This window comes from Dioscorea cayenensis, chromosome 18, assembly GCF_009730915.1.
Source record: "Dioscorea cayenensis subsp. rotundata cultivar TDr96_F1 chromosome 18, TDr96_F1_v2_PseudoChromosome.rev07_lg8_w22 25.fasta, whole genome shotgun sequence".
Lineage (NCBI taxonomy): Eukaryota > Viridiplantae > Streptophyta > Magnoliopsida > Dioscoreales > Dioscoreaceae > Dioscorea > Dioscorea cayenensis.
Genome location: NC_052488.1, coordinates 5,291,012 through 5,309,184, shown reverse-complemented (window position 1 = coordinate 5,309,184; position 18,173 = coordinate 5,291,012). Strand labels below are relative to the sequence as shown.

At 32.4% G+C, this 18,173-nt stretch overlaps 2 protein-coding genes across 2 annotated transcripts; both read left to right on the top strand.

The window, feature by feature from the left end:
• The first annotated feature begins 458 nt into the window (after window positions 1-458).
• Window positions 459-3,730, top strand: LOC120281770 (U-box domain-containing protein 10-like). Its single transcript, XM_039288465.1, has 4 exons — window positions 459-907; window positions 1,380-1,496; window positions 1,577-2,020; window positions 2,127-3,730. Exons 1-4 carry the CDS (start codon window positions 554-556, stop codon window positions 3,198-3,200), a joined length of 1,989 nt encoding a protein of 662 aa, XP_039144399.1. The 5' UTR covers window positions 459-553; the 3' UTR covers window positions 3,201-3,730.
• A 10,227-nt stretch (window positions 3,731-13,957) lies between these two features.
• Window positions 13,958-17,275, top strand: LOC120283016 (uncharacterized protein At1g66480-like). Its single transcript, XM_039289838.1, has 2 exons — window positions 13,958-14,751; window positions 16,906-17,275. Exons 1-2 carry the CDS (start codon window positions 14,221-14,223, stop codon window positions 16,948-16,950), a joined length of 576 nt encoding a protein of 191 aa, XP_039145772.1. The 5' UTR covers window positions 13,958-14,220; the 3' UTR covers window positions 16,951-17,275.
• Window positions 17,276-18,173: the final 898 nt, after the last annotated feature.

Below are 18,173 nucleotides of genomic sequence, written 5' to 3'. Positions count from 1 at the left end.
AATGAAAACTCCTAAAATAATTTAATTTCAATTTATTATGATTAAAAATTTATTTAAGTAAAAAAAATTACTAAATTAGGGGAAATGACCACTTTCTCTCTTTAAGGCAAATGAACACTAAGAGTGGGGAAAGCAAAGCATAACACTTCCTCAGATATAAACGTAATTGAAATAATTTAATTTCAATTTATTATGATTAAAAATTTATTTTAAATAATTATATTTTATGATAAAATATTTTATTTTGATAGTAATTTGCGAAATTACCCACAACTTTATAATTTTATTTTTTATTTAAGTATAAATAAGCGGCAAATTAATTGGAAAAAGACCCTATTGCCATATGTTATTATGGCAGGTGCAGGACAATATAGAATAATAAGTTTTTCAAGGGACTTGTTATAAAAAGTCACATCACTGTTATGCTTATTGTTTACCAAGAATCTGGTAATCTCTCCGCTGTTCCCGCCAGCCACCAGCTCACACCAACAACATTTGCTTCTCTGTTTTTCTGACCATCCTTCTCTTTAATCTCAGTGGCATTTCATCGAACATGGCTGCTGCATTAGTTGAAGCATCGCCCCCGGAGATGGCGACGCTGGCGGAGGCCTTGGTAGTCCTTGTGCGCGATGTCTCGGCTATGAGGGAATTCACTGGCGCAACCGGAGCTCTCCGTTTGGAATGTGTGCGCTTAGTACGCAACGTCTCTTTGCTTTCTCATCTTCTTGAGGAGATTCAGGACTCGGCTGGCAATGCTGGGGCTGCTTGTGTGGCGTCTTCTTCTTCTTCTTCTTCTTCTTCTTCTTCTTCTTCTCGTGCTGCGTGTCCGGTCTCGTGTTTGGCTGATCTCTTGTTCGCTGTTGAGGCTGTCAAGCGCTTTCTTCAGCTTGTTTGTGGTTCTGTCTCTGTAAGCGTTTCTTGCCTATCACCTGTTTGATAGTTTTATTGACTGAGTTTTGTTTTAATTCATTAGCAGTTTATTTAGTTTGCCTGAGAGTGCTGATGTTGTTTAGTGTCATTTTTTTTTTTTTTTTGAAAAATTTTAGTAAAATTTTGTTCATGTTGACTCTAAACTATATAGATTTGTTGGATGGAGGGACTAAAATCAACAAATTTATGTTGTTAAGTACCCAAACAATTATATTTATTTAGTTTAGGACCAAAAGGAACTAATTTTTATTTTAAAAATCAAAACAAATAATTTTGTTCAGTTCATGTGAAAAAATCACAGTGAACCAAACTTTACGGCCATTGGTGACGTCAAGACTTTTTTTTTTTTGGGTGATAGTTTTGCATGCTAGATTAGAGTTTGAACGAAGAAATTCTGATTTGTTCTAGATTGTAAATGCTGAAATATTTGTTTTCTTTTCAATTGAAAGGATTTTGCATGGAAGAACATTGCTCTACAGCTTCAGTACGTAACATGGCAATTGGAAAAGGTTCTAAGAAACTTGCCATATGATTTTTTTGGCATATCGGATGAAGTCCAAGAAGAGGTAACAACTGAATTCATGCCCGCACTGATTATATCAAAGTTTATTGATTCAAACATGATGTTGCTTTGAGTCTTTCTTAGGTCGAGCTTGTGCTCTCGCAGCTGAGACGAGCAACAGAGAAAATTGGAGCACTAAATATCAAAGTTTTTTCTGAAATTTATTGTATCCAATTACATGCACATGGCAAAGAATACAAACACCTGTCTTCAAGCTTGTCAGGATGCTTTCAGATTGATAATGCAAGCTATGATTATCATGATTTCCGGGATATATTTGTGTTGGTTACACAAATTAATTTCAAGTCGAAGTGTGATGCTGATCAAATGCAATGCAATGTTGCAGAAAGTCCTAAAACAACCAGACCAAGTGGTCCTCTTCGAGCTATTGTAACTGATACCAATCCCATTTTGGAAGCTAAAATGAAAGAAGACACTTGTTCTAATCATATTGCTATTCCAGAGGATTTTCGTTGTCCAATAACCCTGGAATTAATGAGAGATCCTGTTATTGTATCAACTGGACAGGTATGAGACAATAAAACTACTCAGTGTGGAACTTTGTATTTGATTGTACATGCTGTTAACAATAGCAGTTCCTGAAACCACACTTACCACCTTCATGACTTTGCAGACCTACGAGCGATCCTCTATCCAGAGGTGGATAGATTGTGGCAATCAAACATGCCCAAAGACTCAGCAGAAACTCCAAAACCTTACACTTACTCCTAATTATGTTCTCAGAAGCCTGATTATGCAATGGTGTGAGACTCACAATGTTGAACAGCCATGCAGGATAAGTGGGAAGCTGAGAAAATGCAATGGATCCTTTATGGAAGTTTGTGGGGATCAAACTACCATTGATGCTTTGGTTCATAAGCTCTCAAGTAGTTCAAATGAGGAGAGGAAGTCAGCTGTTGCTGATATAAGATCACTGGCAAAAAGAAATTCAGGCAACCGAATTCTTATTGCAGAAGCTGGAGCTATTCCAACTCTTGTTGATCTCCTCTCAGACAGTGATCCAAAGATCCAAGAACATGCAGTGACATCAATCCTTAACCTTTCTATATATGATAACAACAAGGAAATAATAATGTTAGCAGGAGCTATTGATCCAATTATTCAAGTTCTTCAAACTGGTAGCATGGAGGCTAGAGAGAATGCTGCAGCAGCCATTTTTAGCTTATCTGTGATTGATGAGAACAAGATAACCATTGGAAGTATACCAGGTGCTATAGAAGCATTGGTGGAGTTGCTGAATTTCGGGAGCTCAAGGGGAAAGAAAGACGCTGCAACAGCCTTGTTCAACTTGTGCGTTTACCAGGGGAACAAAGCCCGTGCCATCCGAGTGGGCATTCTGACCCCTTTGCTGAAGATGCTCAAAGATTCTTCTAGCTATTGCATGGTAGATGAGGTGCTCACTATATTATCAGTTCTTGTGAGTCACCGAGAAGGTAAGGTGGCTATAGCTAAAGCTTGCATTATCCCGCTTTTGATAGATTTGTTAAGGACCGGGCAGCCACGCAGTAAGGAGAATGCCGCAGCTATATTACTTGCTCTCTGCAAGAAGGATGGGGAGAACCTTGCTTGTGTTGGGAGGTTAGGTGCGTTTATACCATTAACAGAGCTTGCAAGGAGTGGTACCAATAGAGCCAAGCGGAAAGCTTCTTCTCTGCTTGAGCACCTTAGGAAATTGCATATGCTCTAAGTTTTTTGCTGCTGATTCAACACAGTTCCTTCAAGCTGAATTTGAGCCTTTGTTCATGAGTATGTGATCACTGAAGTCGATTTAAGCATGTCATGGCTGTTGCTCACAACAGAGCTTATTTCATTATTACGATGTTGGCTACATACTGCGAAGTTGTGTGTTTCTCTTCTGAGCTTGAGGAACTGAGAACTTGACATTGCTGCTCCGAAATATATTTCCTCAGGTGAGGAAATAAAGGAGCCTCTTTTTGTCTTGGATGTAAGTGGTTTTGGTTATGGCTTGTTCTCACTTGTCATCACAAGTTGCATAGAATTTGCTAATCTTGAAAAAATAGAATTAGATGCCCAATTTCATGAGTGAAATGCATTTCTGAAACTGTAGAAGAAGAAAATATTAATGCCATGCAGAGCATCATCAAACTGTACCTATACTTTCATTTTACAAATTCCTTTCTGTACAATTGCATTTTGCATGTCAATATTTGTTTAAAGATACGCTGAAATGTGAAAGCGTGAATGATTTGTGCTTGATTTGTTCCCTCACACATAACTGTCACGGCAAACTATATGTTTCATTTTTACTAGAACAAAATATGCTTGTTATTTCTTAGTCTTCTTACATAAGATTCTACAACTGCCAATGTTTCCATCCTTCAGAAGGATCATGATTCTGTTTCATTTACAAGTTGCAAGTTGGGTAAGGCCATATTGAGTGGGTTTTAGTTATATAAACATGTGTTCAAATTATGCAGATCATTATGATGAGTTGAGACAGTGCATTCTTAAAATCTAAATAATAGAAGATCAAGTGTTTTTAATATATAAAACTGTGTTTCGATTTAATTGAAAGCATTGGAGTTGAAGAGCAAGGCACTATGGATTCTTATTAATTCATTTAGGATTAGGGGTTTAATAGGTTTGAGATTCTTGATATATTATAGAAGGTAACTTTTGTTGTGTAGGATGTGAGATTGTACTATTCATAGTGCAGCCCTCTTGCATTCGGATTATCTCGTTACTTAATCAATTCGTCCCATAATTTTCTCTTTATTTGGATTTTTTCACGTAAATTTTGTTATCATTATGGTGCGTGTTGGTGTTGTTTTGCTTGTTCTTGATCAATTGGTTAGTTAAATATAATCATCTACTTTGAGTTTTCCTAGATGTGAGAAAGTGTTGGGCATTCAATCCAAATATCCTCACTTTTTTCCAAAGTTCTTTTTGGTGGAAATATGTACTTCTTTGAATCTTTGCACACATTAGATTCTTGGTATGTAGCATAGAGTTTCCTTTAAAATATTTATTTTAGAAAGTGAAATTTGTTCATTCGGATGTTTAAAGATCCATGCAAGTAAAATCCATTGAAGGAGCTATTTACTTTATAACTTCAAATGTTTTCATAAAATTATGGTTCTCGTGATGGACATTGTTGACACGAGAATCTGTCCAATGAGGGATTGGGACAGATCACTATCTGCAAGTTAGCTGAAGTGATGAAGATGACATTAATGATAATTTCATTGTTGATTGAGATCGGCCTTGCCTCGCTTCTTTTAATTATTCTTGTCATCCTCTTTGTTCTTTTGTCAATGGAAGCTTTTTTGCAGATAGATTTTGTTAGGGGCTTTTGCAGGTGTATCCCTAAAAAATTTTGAAATTGCATATTTGCTCATGAATAAAAATTAATTGCATACATACCTTTGAATAATATACATAATTGCGTATATACCCTTGGGGTTCAAATTAGTTGAAAAACCATCTATTAACAAACAACATATATATATAATTACCATTATACCATTGCATATATACCCTTGAAATTTTTTTTTAAGTTGTACAAGGGTTATTTTGGACCTTTTGTATATCTTAATCCAAGTTATAACTATAGTTAATCAAGTTTGATTACCGGAATCTAACAGTAAGGGCATATTCGCAATTATCTATATTTTTCAGGGGTATATATACAATTATGTTTTTTCGGAGGGTAAATATGCAATTATAGAACTTTTGAGGGGTTTATAACCAATTCTCCCATTTTGTTATAGGGGGTGTTTGTTTGAGTGGATTTGAAAGTCAAAGAATTTGAAAATCCTTGGATTTTAGAAATCCTTTGTTTGTTTCAAAGGATTTGAATTTACTTTGTATTTTCAAATCCAAAAGTCATGGGATTATGGAATTCGGCCAAAATGACCGAATTCCAAAATCCCATCCAATGAATCCCTCACATGCAAGTATATATTAATTATATTAATTACTTATAATATTTAAAATTTGAATTCATATTTATTATATTAATTACTCATAATATTAATTACACTATAATTATATTTTATAAAATATTAAATATAATATAATTCTAGTGTAATTAATATTAGTAATATAATATATAATTGATATATTATATTATATTAATTATTTTAATAAATTATTAATAAATTATATTTATTATAAAAAAGTAAGTATATATTAATTATTTTAATTACTCATAATATTAATTACACTATAATTATATTTTGTAAAATATGAAATATAATATAATACAGTGTAATTAATATTAGTAATATAATATATAATTGATATATTATATTATATTAATTATTTTAATAAATTATTATAATAAATTAAGTGTATATTTTATAATGTATATATTAATTATTATATCAAATCAGACACATGTTTTCTAAATCCAAATTTACAAATCCTTTCAACCAAACACAATATTCTGTGATCCAGTATTACAAATACATCTAACCAAACACTGGATTTGACTCTCCTGAATTTTCAAATCCAAGGAATTGTAAATACAAATCCACTACATTTTCAACTACATTCAACCAAACGCCCCCATAGTGTTGTTCTTCTCAACCAAGAGAAGGGAAGGAATGCAACAAGCCCACTTTGAATGTTTGTGCTTGGAGCGAGAACTATCTGTTGCATTAGGCTTTGTTTAATCTCGTGTCCAATAAATTTTTTTTAAAAAAAAACTTGTGGTTTCCCAATTAAAAAAAAAACCATGAGATTTTCGAGAACTATTTGTTGCATTAGGCTTTGTTTAATCTAGTGTCCAATAATTTTTTTTTAAAAAAAACTTGTGGTTTCCCAATTAAAAAAAAACAGAGATTTATTTATTTATTTTTTTAATTCTTAAACTATGTGATTTCTCCAGCTTGCAAAAAAGAGAAAAATCATTGATGAGTTTTTAACGGTGTTAACTCACTGGGGTAAATGGTCATTTTATTTAAAAGCAGTCTCATTTGGTATAAAAAATATATTTTTTAAAAATCTATTAATCTTTCCCAAAATTTTAATAAACAAAAAAAAAACCTTGAATTTCAAAAACCAAATAAAATCATGTTAAAAATCATGTTTTTTTTTTATGCCATGTGCTATTTTTATAATAAATTGGCTATTTAGCCCTTGTAAGTTAACACCATTAAAGATTTGTTAAGAATTTTTTCTTTTTTTTAGACTCGAGAAATCACATAGTTTTTTGCACAACTAGCAAAACCACAAGTTAAAAAAAATATGAATATTTGTCTGTATTTCAACCATAAAAGTAAAATTCTTGATATATATAAGGATTTTTTATATCAATGTTTAGAAAAAGGGGTAAATTTTTTAGTAGGTGACTAAATTTTGGCTCAATTTTATTATCATTATTTAACTTCAATTTGTATCAATTTGGTCACTAAATTTTAATTTAATTTCACTGAGTAGTAAATCAAGAGATTTTGACCCTAAATGAATGGTGTGATTTTTTTTAATATATGGACACCTCCAATAGACTTAATAATGTGTCATGGGGAGGACTGACTCTGATTTTCAGACGGCCAAGTAATCAATTGCAGGTTGAAATTTTTGATTTATTGCCCGATGAATTTAAATTAAAGTTGAGTGACTAAATTGATGAAAATTGAAGTTCAGTGATCAAAATAAAGATAAGTCAAAATTTAGTGACCTAATAAAAATTTACCTCTATAAAGAGCTGGAAACCTTTCAGGTACAATTTTATTTTATTTTATTTTATTGTCTTTTTCTTTTTTGGGACAATAGATTTGGATCATATTGCAAGGAGCATGATGTTTGGTGTGGAAAGACAGCACATTTTAACACAATGGTGAACCAAAGAGAAATGATCGCAATATTTGTTATCACTTATTAACAAATGATTTTTTTAAAAAGAAAGAGGTTCGGATCTGGATGTTGCTAATAAAAGATTAGAGTTAATGTCATTATTTATTTGAGAACTCATGCCACCTTAGCAAGGAGTATCTTTTATCAAATAAATAAATAAAATAAAATAACCAAAAATACCATGAGAGGAAAAAATGTGAGATCAAATTTCTACAAAACGAGTAAAATTCAAATAAATATGGTATCAGTGGACTCATAGTTATAAATTGATATTTAAAACAAAGAAAATATAATTTTTGGTACGAATTAAATACTCAAAAAATAATTTCTCCGGTATTGAATAAGTGATGTTTTAGAAAGAAACATTTTCAAAAATAATATTTCCACTATTTTCCAACTCTTGCCTTGTTTTAATAAAAGTCTTTTATAATTCTAAACCAATTTCATTCTTTCCAACCGTCCAACTTGAGTTTGGAATATTTGGTGAAGTTTACAAGTCAGACAATATATAAGAAATTATCAATTAGTCATAATATAGAATCCAGTAGAATGGCTGACATCATGTGGACTGGAATAATATCTTGCTTGCTTTCATTAAACTTGTATAAGTCTTATTTAATTTGTATAATGTTGCATAAGTAATAACAAAGAATCTAGTTTGTTAATTATAATCTCATTTATTTATATGTTGCAAATCTTTATCTTATGAACCACTTCCTCATATTATGCAAATGATATACATATATATATATATATATATATATATACATTTGTATTTCACTAGCCATTTCCTTAACAAAAAAAGTTCATATTTCACTCCCTTTCTCTTTGATTTAATTAAATATCAAGGTTTAGATTCTCCCTCATTGAAAGTAACTTGTAAATATTTTTTAATTTGAAAAAAATATTAAAATATAGTTATTTTTTAAATTCATTTTTTTAAAATCATTTTCGTTATCAAATTAAATTAGTAATATTTTATTCCTTGAATTTTTTTAGGTTCAATAGGGAAATGTATAGAAACGTAACATTATAAGCTAGTTATGTGAGTTTATCACTAGTTTCTCAACATTCAACTTATTTTTTTCTATTTAACTATTTAATTAGCTTTATATTCATTATATTATGCATTTTCTAGTAATTGTACCTTCATCTAACCCTCAACATGATAGCTTTTTATTGCAATAATTCTTATGAGATTAGACAAAAACAAAGTTATAAAAATTAATAAAAAAAAAAAATCATTTATTCAAACACGTTATTATTAGAATAAGTTTTTTTTTTCTTAAATGTCTTTAAGCTAAGGCAAGTCTTAACCCTTATCCTAATCATAGAAAATGGAAAACAAAAAACAAAAATTGTAATAATGACTTTTATGGATGTTCCTAAATCCTTGGAGGGACTTCTAATCTCCTTTCTATTGTCAAATGAGAAGAAAAGTGTACATATAAATATCTTTTAACTTGGTGAGCACATAGCCCATATGTTTTGACTAGGCAAATAAATAGACTACATTGAACGATTTGAAAATATAAACACTAAAGTAATGCTGTGATAAATAAAGGAAAGTGACAATTTGAAAATCTCTTATGTGGAACGTTGGTAAAATTACAAATGTTATAATATATACTAAACTATAAATTTATTTTATTAAAAAAAGTGTTTATAGCAAATTTTCTTTTTCTGATGGTATCAAAAACTGATTTAGATTTGCTTATTTTCTTTCTTAGCTTCTAGAGTAGATGACTATTTGAAAGTGCTTGTTCCAATATACTCTTTTTCTTTATTAGCTTCTAGATTGTTTGAAAATAATTGTAGATTTCGGGTGAGGACAAAATTTATAAGAAAGGAAAAAAAAAAGCTTTGGAGAAGATTTTTAAAGCACTATAGGATGGATAAAACTTTACTTTATGTTCACTAAAATAACTTCTACAAAAATTGAATAATCTCTACTTTATTTCTAATACATGAACACCTTTTTTTTTTTAGAAAAATATCAAAAGTTTATGTGAGGAATTTAGAAAGATAGGAAAAAAATAATGAAATCAAAAAGGCATATTGGGGAAAGTAGAAAAAAATAGTTTGATTTTGATCATATGTCGAGTAATAGGCATATTAATTTATATCTCTTTTAAGATGAAAGTGAACAAAATGGCAAAATATAAATACTGTATTAAAAAAAAATTTAATTCTAGGATCAAAATGGATAATACATAAATACAATAGTAAAAGCTACACTCAAGTCTATTATCTACTAATCCATACTTTTTTTGGTTCACTCTTTCAAACTGATCTCAATTCAAATATGCTTTTATGATAAGAAAACTTACTTTTTATATTTTTTTCATACTTGGAACAAAACCAAAGTCTTGAACCTTGTCCCAATCAATGAAATGAAAAAAATTAATGAATAATGACCTTTTATGCCCCATAATTGTCAATGAGAAGAAAATAGATGTTGTATAGTTGAAGAGAAGTCCTCTTTTTGCTAGGAAAGTCAAGTATCTTTGCTTGAGAGACTTCAAAATAAGCAAAGAAATTAAGCTTTTAATGCGCAAGATATTTAGAATGAATTTTAATGAAAAATTTGTATTTATTTAGCTTTTGGAGCTAAAATTACTTTAATTTCCAACAAAATACTGGCTGATAAAACTATTAATCATCAGAGCGGTGTATCTGTTTCAAGGAAACATAAGATATCTAAATTAAAACCTATGTATGGGGAGGTGAGAGTAGCAAGGTTACAATTACTTTTCCACATGCACCAATTCCTATTGGTTTATCCAATATATACAGTGATAGATATTCATATATATAAGTAGTCGATAAGACCATTAATAACCTACCTTGGTTTTCAAAAGAGAAGACTTATTCTTCCTTCTTTTAACATGCCAACAAAGAGGTCATAATCCTTAATAAATAACTTTGACATACATATTTTAGTACAACATATCTTAGCTTAATATTATATTTTGTCCAGTAATATGTTTTAATAAATTCCCCATTAGATTTTTGTGTTAAAATAAACTTGTTTGTTATTATTCATGTTGTTAAATTAGAATATAATTTTATAGAAAGATATTTACTCTGAGCTTTTCTAACCGATGATATTCTAACCTTAGACCTCCTACAAGGCCAAGAGAAAACCAACCTCCATAATTCCCAAACCCGAGAAGAAAGCAAGAAATTATGAAGAACTAATGTAGATGAAAATCAACAAGATCGTCCATACTTAGATATGAAGTTTCATCTTGATTCATCTTAAAGATCATTCCATATATCTTTGTTAAAGATAAATCAACACCGGAAGAAACTCCACTGATAATTTTACCTTTAATAGAGGAGCTTCTTGATGTTGCTCTTCCAATTGGTTTTTGAATACCATTGATTGCGATGTATCATAGTTGTAAATATATGATTCTGCGAAGATTTATTCTTATTACCATATATTCTACGTACATAATTATAAAGATTGGTAATCACACATAGTAGGCTATTTCTTAAGATAGAATGACTTAGTATTATTTTCTTCTTTATTAAAGCAACTAATTTGTACTTATGCTTGGATATATTCATTACTAAATCAATGTAAATCTCCGTCTTCCCACAAGTCTTTCATTATATCAAACGAATCAACATCCTATGCCATGCCATGACTACCGAAGCCTCCTCCACTACCACCATAGCACCTGCTACCCTTAATTTGGAGAATCCATACTACCTACACCCATCTGAAAGCACTAGTGTGCACGTCTTGCTTTATTGTTATATTGGGAGTTACTTCACATATTGCTTGATGTAAAACAGCTAGTGGACAAGTTGGTCTACGACGTGCTAATTACTAGCATAGACGATTACAATCCATGGGCCTTTGCAATGACCATGTTTCTCAAACGTTGTAACAAATTCCGCTTGGTTGATGGTAGTCTTCCTGTGTCAGATAGCTCTCATCCTAATTATACTCGATGGCATCGTGTCAACAATATTGTCATGTCTTGGATCCTACACTCCATTTGTCGTTCCCTTCATATAGTTCTCTACGCCAAAGATGTTGCAACTATATGGGTCGATCTCAAATCTTGGTTTTCTACTATCAATGGTCCTCACATCTATGAGCTTGAATGTTGCATTGGAATGTTACACCAAAATGATGATTCTAGTATAGCTTATTATAACAAACTTAGAGGATATTGGGATGAATTGAATCTCAAAGACTCTCCACCACAATGCTCTTGTGTAGGGATGGGCATGGGGCAGGGACTAGGGGATCCGCCCCGTTTTGAGCGGGGAATCCCCGGTTTTCTCCACCGCTGGGACGGGGGCGGAGAATAAAATTCCCCGGTCACCATAGTGGGGCGGGGGCGGGGAGTGATCTCCCCACCCCGCGGAGTCCCCGCCCCAAAATATAATATATATATATATATATATATAATGATATATTTATTGAAATAAAAAATGAAAAATATATATAATATAATACAATGTATGTTATTAATAATGATTAGTCTCAATTAATACCTAATTTTATGGATTTTTGATGGGTCTTAATTGGTATCTAAGATTCTAAGTTCATGAATTTAAACATTAGATTAGTGGATTTTTTTTTAAAAAAAATTGTGTTGGGTGGCGGGAGCGGGGATCCCCGCCCCCTGGGGCAGGGAGTGGGGGATTCCTCCTTCCCGATTCCCTAACCGGGGCGGGGACGGGGAATCCCCGCCCGAAATGGGGGAGTGAGTGGGGAGATACTCCCCGTCCCTGGCCCGCCCCGTGCCCATCCCTACTCTTGTGAAGCCAAAGACAAATATATTGCCTAGATTAAGCGGCACATGCTTATGCAATTTTTAATGGGCTTGCATGATACATTTTCTCAACCTCGGAGTCAATTATCACTCATTGTAGAACTCACTATTGTTTTTTGTACTTATTCTTTATTGATCCAAGATGAAACACGACACCCCTCTTAACCATTTCAGCCTATTAAGCACGTAGCCCTCCAGACTCATAGCACCTATGAAACAAACTCAAGCCTGCAAATAAATTTGCTGGCTCTCATCAAGTCCTTGCTGCTCACTATAATTCTTCTTGTTCAAAGCCACGTTGCATTCATTATGGCCTTCATGGTCACACTAACCAAGTTTGTTACTGTCTACATGACTATCCACCAGGTCACAAGTTTATAAAAAAAAGGATTACCTAGGCTTCCCATGCCACAACCGCTCAGACTATCACTAAAACTAAAGATATGTTTTCTTTAGATTCTATTCTACAATTGCTCCATCTTCTTCCGGAGGTAAATGAACCCAAAGCAAACCTTCCTAGTAAGTCGCTTGCCTTTTCTTTTGCTTTTCATTTGCCTACTGAATAAGTTATTGATACAAGAGTCACAGATCATGTTTCCAACAATTCTTCTTTGTTTATTGAACCACCTGTCCCCCTTATTTTTTTATATTAAATTTTTGGACCAAATGGAGCTACCATTTTCATCCTAGAGAAAGGCAATATACATGTCTCACCCTCAAATTTTCGATTCAATTTATTTTCTGTTCGGCAAATCACCAAAGCCTTAAAATTGCAGTGTTACATTTTGCATTTTACGGGATTTCGGCATACATGTGTTTCATGCCGGAAATTATCGAAATATATCAACCGAATTGGGTTTGGGGCATCCAATCCAAAATCTATATTTTCACAGTAAATCCCAAATCCAATCCAAAATGTAATAAACTGGTCATGTTAAGAATAATGCGGACCAAATACAGATCAAATCTATGAAATTTGAGATCCCATTTTTTACTCACACCAATAGGAAGCGTCTTTGACTTTTTTTTAAATAATAGACGACAAGCGCCCCTTTTTTATTAATATAAATAGTACTAAACAGTACTGGAACCCGGATATACAGTATATGTACAATATGAGAATAGTATAAGAATCCCGGGTGAACAATGTATGAACAGTACAGGGAACAGTACTGTTGGGGGAGAGATTTGAACCTATGACCTCCCTTTTACACTTTGATGTCATACCATTGGGCTATCCAATGATTGACGCGTCTTTGACTTTTAAATAATATTTGTTAGCCATAAAAACTTTTGATGTTTTAACTTTAGTTAAAAAAAATGCATTTTCCCCTTTTTGTATTTACATAAATCTTTTATATAATAAATCTCATTAAACATTAGAATATAATTAATTTAAATAAATAAATCATTAGTTTAATTAAAACAAAAACGATTTTATTGACTTTTAATGAAAAATCACTAGGTTTTGATAAAAATACAAAATATTCTCAATATTTTATTGATTTTTTTTCCTTTTTTAATTTAATTTATAATTTTCAATATTTATATTCAAATTAATTGTTTTATTAAATCATATTTTAAATAAAATAATATTTAAAAAATTAATATAAAATTTAAATTACCAATTAACATTAACCAATTTTTTTAAACCATATCAATTAATTAAAATAGATAAATAAAAAATTAGAGAAATTATAAAAACAAATTTGATAACATGGATTTATTAAAATATTAATTCCATAAATGCTACTACTGTATGGCTTATCCACATCCCAAAATAACATAAGAGGCAACAAATAATTTCTCAATCTTTCAAGGGTTTAAAAGTAAAAAGCTCAAAAAGATAATCTTTCCACAGTTCCCAGTCCCCACCATCGACCCCCATACATAACGTTAAGCAACGCGTTTGTTTGTCGTCTCGTCTCGTCTCGGACCACTTCCTCGACTACCCTCCTTTTTCACCTTTTTCACTCCCAATGATTCTTTCTATTTAAACCCCCCAAAAAGCATAAAAACAATTTAAAGAAAAAGTTCCAAAACCAAATAGCACTGACACAGAGCAAGAGAGCAAGAGAGCAAGCGAGAATGGGGAATCACATTGGAGGGAAGAAGAAAGCCTCGAAGGTCATGAAGATCGATGGCACCACCCTCCGCTTCCCTCCTCCCGCCCAAGCCAACGATGTTCTCCGCCTTCACCCCTCCTACTCCCTCCTCGACTCCGATGAGGTCCGTCTCCTCGGCATCCGTGCCCGCCCTCTCCACCCTGACCACCCTCTCAAACCCGGCAAGGTCTACTTCTTGGTCGAACTCCCTCGTCTCCCTGAAGAACACGCTCCTCGTCGCGCCTGGTCTGGTGCTCTCCATGTCACCGCCAAGGACCGCCTTGAGAACCTCATGCTCTCCCGTCGCGCAATCTCTGATCTCACACCTGGTAAACCCTCCATGGAGATCATGGCTGAGGGCTCCGTCCGGGTAAAGTTGAGGCTTCCCAAGTCCCAGGTCGCTGAGCTCGTTCAGCGCAGTGCTAGCCCTGCAGATGCTGCGGAGAAGATCATGGAGCTCTATGTCGCCGGAAACGAAGCCTCTCCGTCGTCTCTGCCGGCGCATCGAACTCCGGTATGGCTTTCTTCTTTGAATCTTGTACCTTGTTTAGCGGTTTGCTTACCTGGTGGTAGAGATACCGTTGTTTGTTTAGGGTTAGGGTTACTAATTTTGGTTTTTGCTTGCCGTGAGGATAAGATCCAAATTCGTTAGGCTGTATTGTTTCCGATGAATAGAAAAATAGAATATTTTATTTTATTTTTTGTCTGTTTGTACTCAATAAATTTTTTAATTTTATATTGATTTTGAAATTTTTGTCATTTGTTTTTGTATGGATGGATTATTGTGCTTGTGAGAATACAGGTTCCTGAGAGGAGTTTAAATTGTGGATTAATTTAGTATATATGCTAATCTAGTTTATTTTGAAGGCATTTTTACTCTAAGTGTATTTTTTTTTTTTTATTTATGTATTTTTGAGAGAGACATAGTGGCCAATTTGCCTATCTTATATGCAAAAGGTTAGTGCTACGTTTGAAATTTGTGTTACTGATATTTCAAGTGGCTGAGACAAAAGTTTGATTGAAACTTTTTAACTTTGGAAGCAGAAAAGGAAATTTCACAGTTTAGTCACAAGTTGTGAGAAATCATTTAGTGCTCAAAGATTGACAACTTGTTTAGAGATGCATGGTTATTGCTGATATGGGTACCTTTCTAATCTGTTGGGGGTTGTCTAGTTGTTAATGTGTGATTTAATGCTTGCCATGAATGGTTCAATATTGGCTTTTGAGACAACCACTAGAAGGCCATTCGACAAAGGGGTTATATTCATTATTCATATTTGTGGGGCTGGATAAATGAATGCTAGCACATGTTAAGTTCACTTGTACACCTTTGATTTGTTCATCGAGGATAAACCTTTGAAAGGACCTCGAATGTGACTGGAGAAGAAGAAAGAAAGGTCAAAGAAGCTTACACGGAGGTTATTTATTTAGGTTACTTTTATTTAGCATTGACATGAGACATGGACGCCTGAGAATGTATTTGTATCATGAACATGGTAGACTGACTTACGTATTGATGTTTAGTGTATGACCAATTCTAAGTCAAGTGATGTGTGAGTGTTTTAGTGAAAACCCTTTATTGTACACCTGAGATTTTTCTTTTGTCCAAGATGAAGTTTTAGGTTTTATCTTTTTCTTATTATATTATTAGATCAAATTGATTTTGAAGCATACCATTTGCGTTAGTTTGGTTTATTTTTGTCGGTATATGTGCAATCGCGTGTTGTTTGTGCATGATCCATTTGCTGACTATTCCTAAAGTTACCTGAAATTCATTAAAGAGAAAATGGCCTAACCTCAAAGGATTTAAATGAAGTAATGGGGCACACAAATTGTTACATTATGGTGCAAGTTCTGGGTTGGCGGTGAACGCTATGCTTACACCAAAGGCAGTAATTTATTTATGTCTTTGTGCAATGTCAACATATAGAGGACTAAAGTGAGATTTTGTTCGATTTTGTTCTATCTTTGACCAAATCCAAGTTATTACAGTAACATGGACCATTGCTAGCCAAACACCACTTCCTTTTGGTACATAGTGAAAGTTAAAGAATTATTATGAAATTGTAGTTTTTGTATTTTTATTTATATTTTTTATTTTTGATATATTCTTATTTCTTAGACTTTTTAAAATTATGTGACTACAAAGTATATCATTCAAGTATTATGACAACAATATGTAATGATCCTTTGTGCATTCCTTATAACATGTGAGTCTTGCATATGGGTGGTTGTTGTGCCTACTCAATATTCATCATTAAACTAGTTTCGTGTTTTCAATTCCTAAGTTTGTCGACACTATTGCATAAGGAAACATTTCCGACTGGTTAATGAATATAAAATTTAAAAATCACCTACAAATCTGTTGATGCCTCACATGTCATGGTTGAACATGATCATGCATGAAGGGCAGCTGGGTTTTAACTCTTCCATCAGTTGGTCGCATGTGTTTTGGCACTCTTCTTTTTCTGGAAACTACTTGATTTTCTAGGTTCTTAACTAACTAACACAAAGTCTGCTGTTAAATCTACTGGTAATTTCGAACTAATTCTCATGCTTTCCTTTGGCCATTTTATTCTGTATTGCTGCTACTTGTTACATGATTCACTTATTCCCATACTTTTTCAAGAAATGCAGTCACTAATTGACTTTTGTTGCTAATTTTCAGAAACGAACAAGATTCCTTCCAATGCCAGAAGAGATTATCACCTAAATAATCAACAGTTCATCGAGCTGCATACGAATCAATCATGTAAAGACAGTGAAGCAGAATGAATCTCTAGGTTCTATAAGCATAATAATTTGCTACGGTTGAGAATGAGAAGCTGCTAGTTGCTTCCTACTCCATAGTTGTTGCTTGTACTGGAGTTTACTGGGTAGTTTTCCTTATTTTTATTCTTTGAAGTATATACTTTTGTACAATTAGGAAAAAGGAAACATGTATTGAAGAGGATTTGTGTGGTTGAGAGGTGGAAACCCATGTGATAAGAGTTTGATGCTGTGACCTTTTAAATATATACTAATTTCAGAGTTCTTTCCATCTCTCTTTTAAGTATATTCCAGCATGCTTGCTGACGGAGAGAATAAAAAAAATTGTGAACTTCTTAAATAAAAATATATTAATTATTTTCTAAATTGAGTAAATTTATTCATTTTAATTTTAATGTGGATTTGGATATATGAGGACTCAATTGAAAATTCCATTTAATTTTATGACAAAGTTAGATATTTATTATTTGATTAGCATGACTAAGCAATTATCTCCCTTCTATAACCGACCACTAGTGCCTTTAAATAATAATAAGGGTTAAGTGGACCTTTTGTTGCAAGTATTTTAATCTAAATTAGGGATCTCCATGTACCTATCTTTTAGGGTCAATTAGGTTTTATTTTAAGTTTAAAAATTAATATAAAAGGTTAATTTTTTAAAAAAAATAGAAGCAAAAGTTAAAATTATCTTAAAATTTTCTTCATACATCAAAACCTTTGAAATTTTAATTATATTATAAAAGATGGATTTTTTTAAAAAAAAAACCTTACTGTTTTATAGATTTGAAAAAGTGGGATTGTGAATGTGAATATTTTCTTATTTGGCAAAGGAAAAATTATCAATTGATTAAAAAACTTTGTGGTAGATGCAATAACTTGACATGAATAAATATAATTTTTTTCATTATAGTTAATCTAACTTAGAGCAATATTCACGTATTTTTTGGCTTATAATTGTTCACTAAAAATATTTTTATGCCACGTAGACAGTTTTTTAAAATGAAATGACAAATTTGTTCTTACCAAATAAGAACAAATGAACACCGTTAATGTTTTTTTGTTCTTTTGTTAATTTTAGAAACCACATATCCTGAAAATGAAAAAAAACACATACAGTCCCTCTTTCACAAATCTCAACAACGCCAAGGTTTTTTTTTTTAGAAATTT

What these genes read in the sequence shown, in the direction of transcription:
- LOC120281770 (XM_039288465.1), top strand. Translation starts at nt 554, where the DNA reads ATGGCTGCTGCATTAGTTGAAGCATCGCCCCCGGAGATGGCGACGCTG. An exon ending in TTGTTTGTGGTTCTGTCTCT is followed by an intron (nt 908 to 1,379) that starts GTAAGCGTTTCT and finishes TTCAATTGAAAG; the next exon opens with GATTTTGCATGGAAGAACAT. An exon ending in CGGATGAAGTCCAAGAAGAG is followed by an intron (nt 1,497 to 1,576) that starts GTAACAACTGAA and finishes AGTCTTTCTTAG; the next exon opens with GTCGAGCTTGTGCTCTCGCA.
- LOC120283016 (XM_039289838.1), top strand. Translation starts at nt 14,221, where the DNA reads ATGGGGAATCACATTGGAGGGAAGAAGAAAGCCTCGAAGGTCATGAAG. An exon ending in TGCCGGCGCATCGAACTCCG is followed by an intron (nt 14,752 to 16,905) that starts GTATGGCTTTCT and finishes GCTAATTTTCAG; the next exon opens with AAACGAACAAGATTCCTTCC.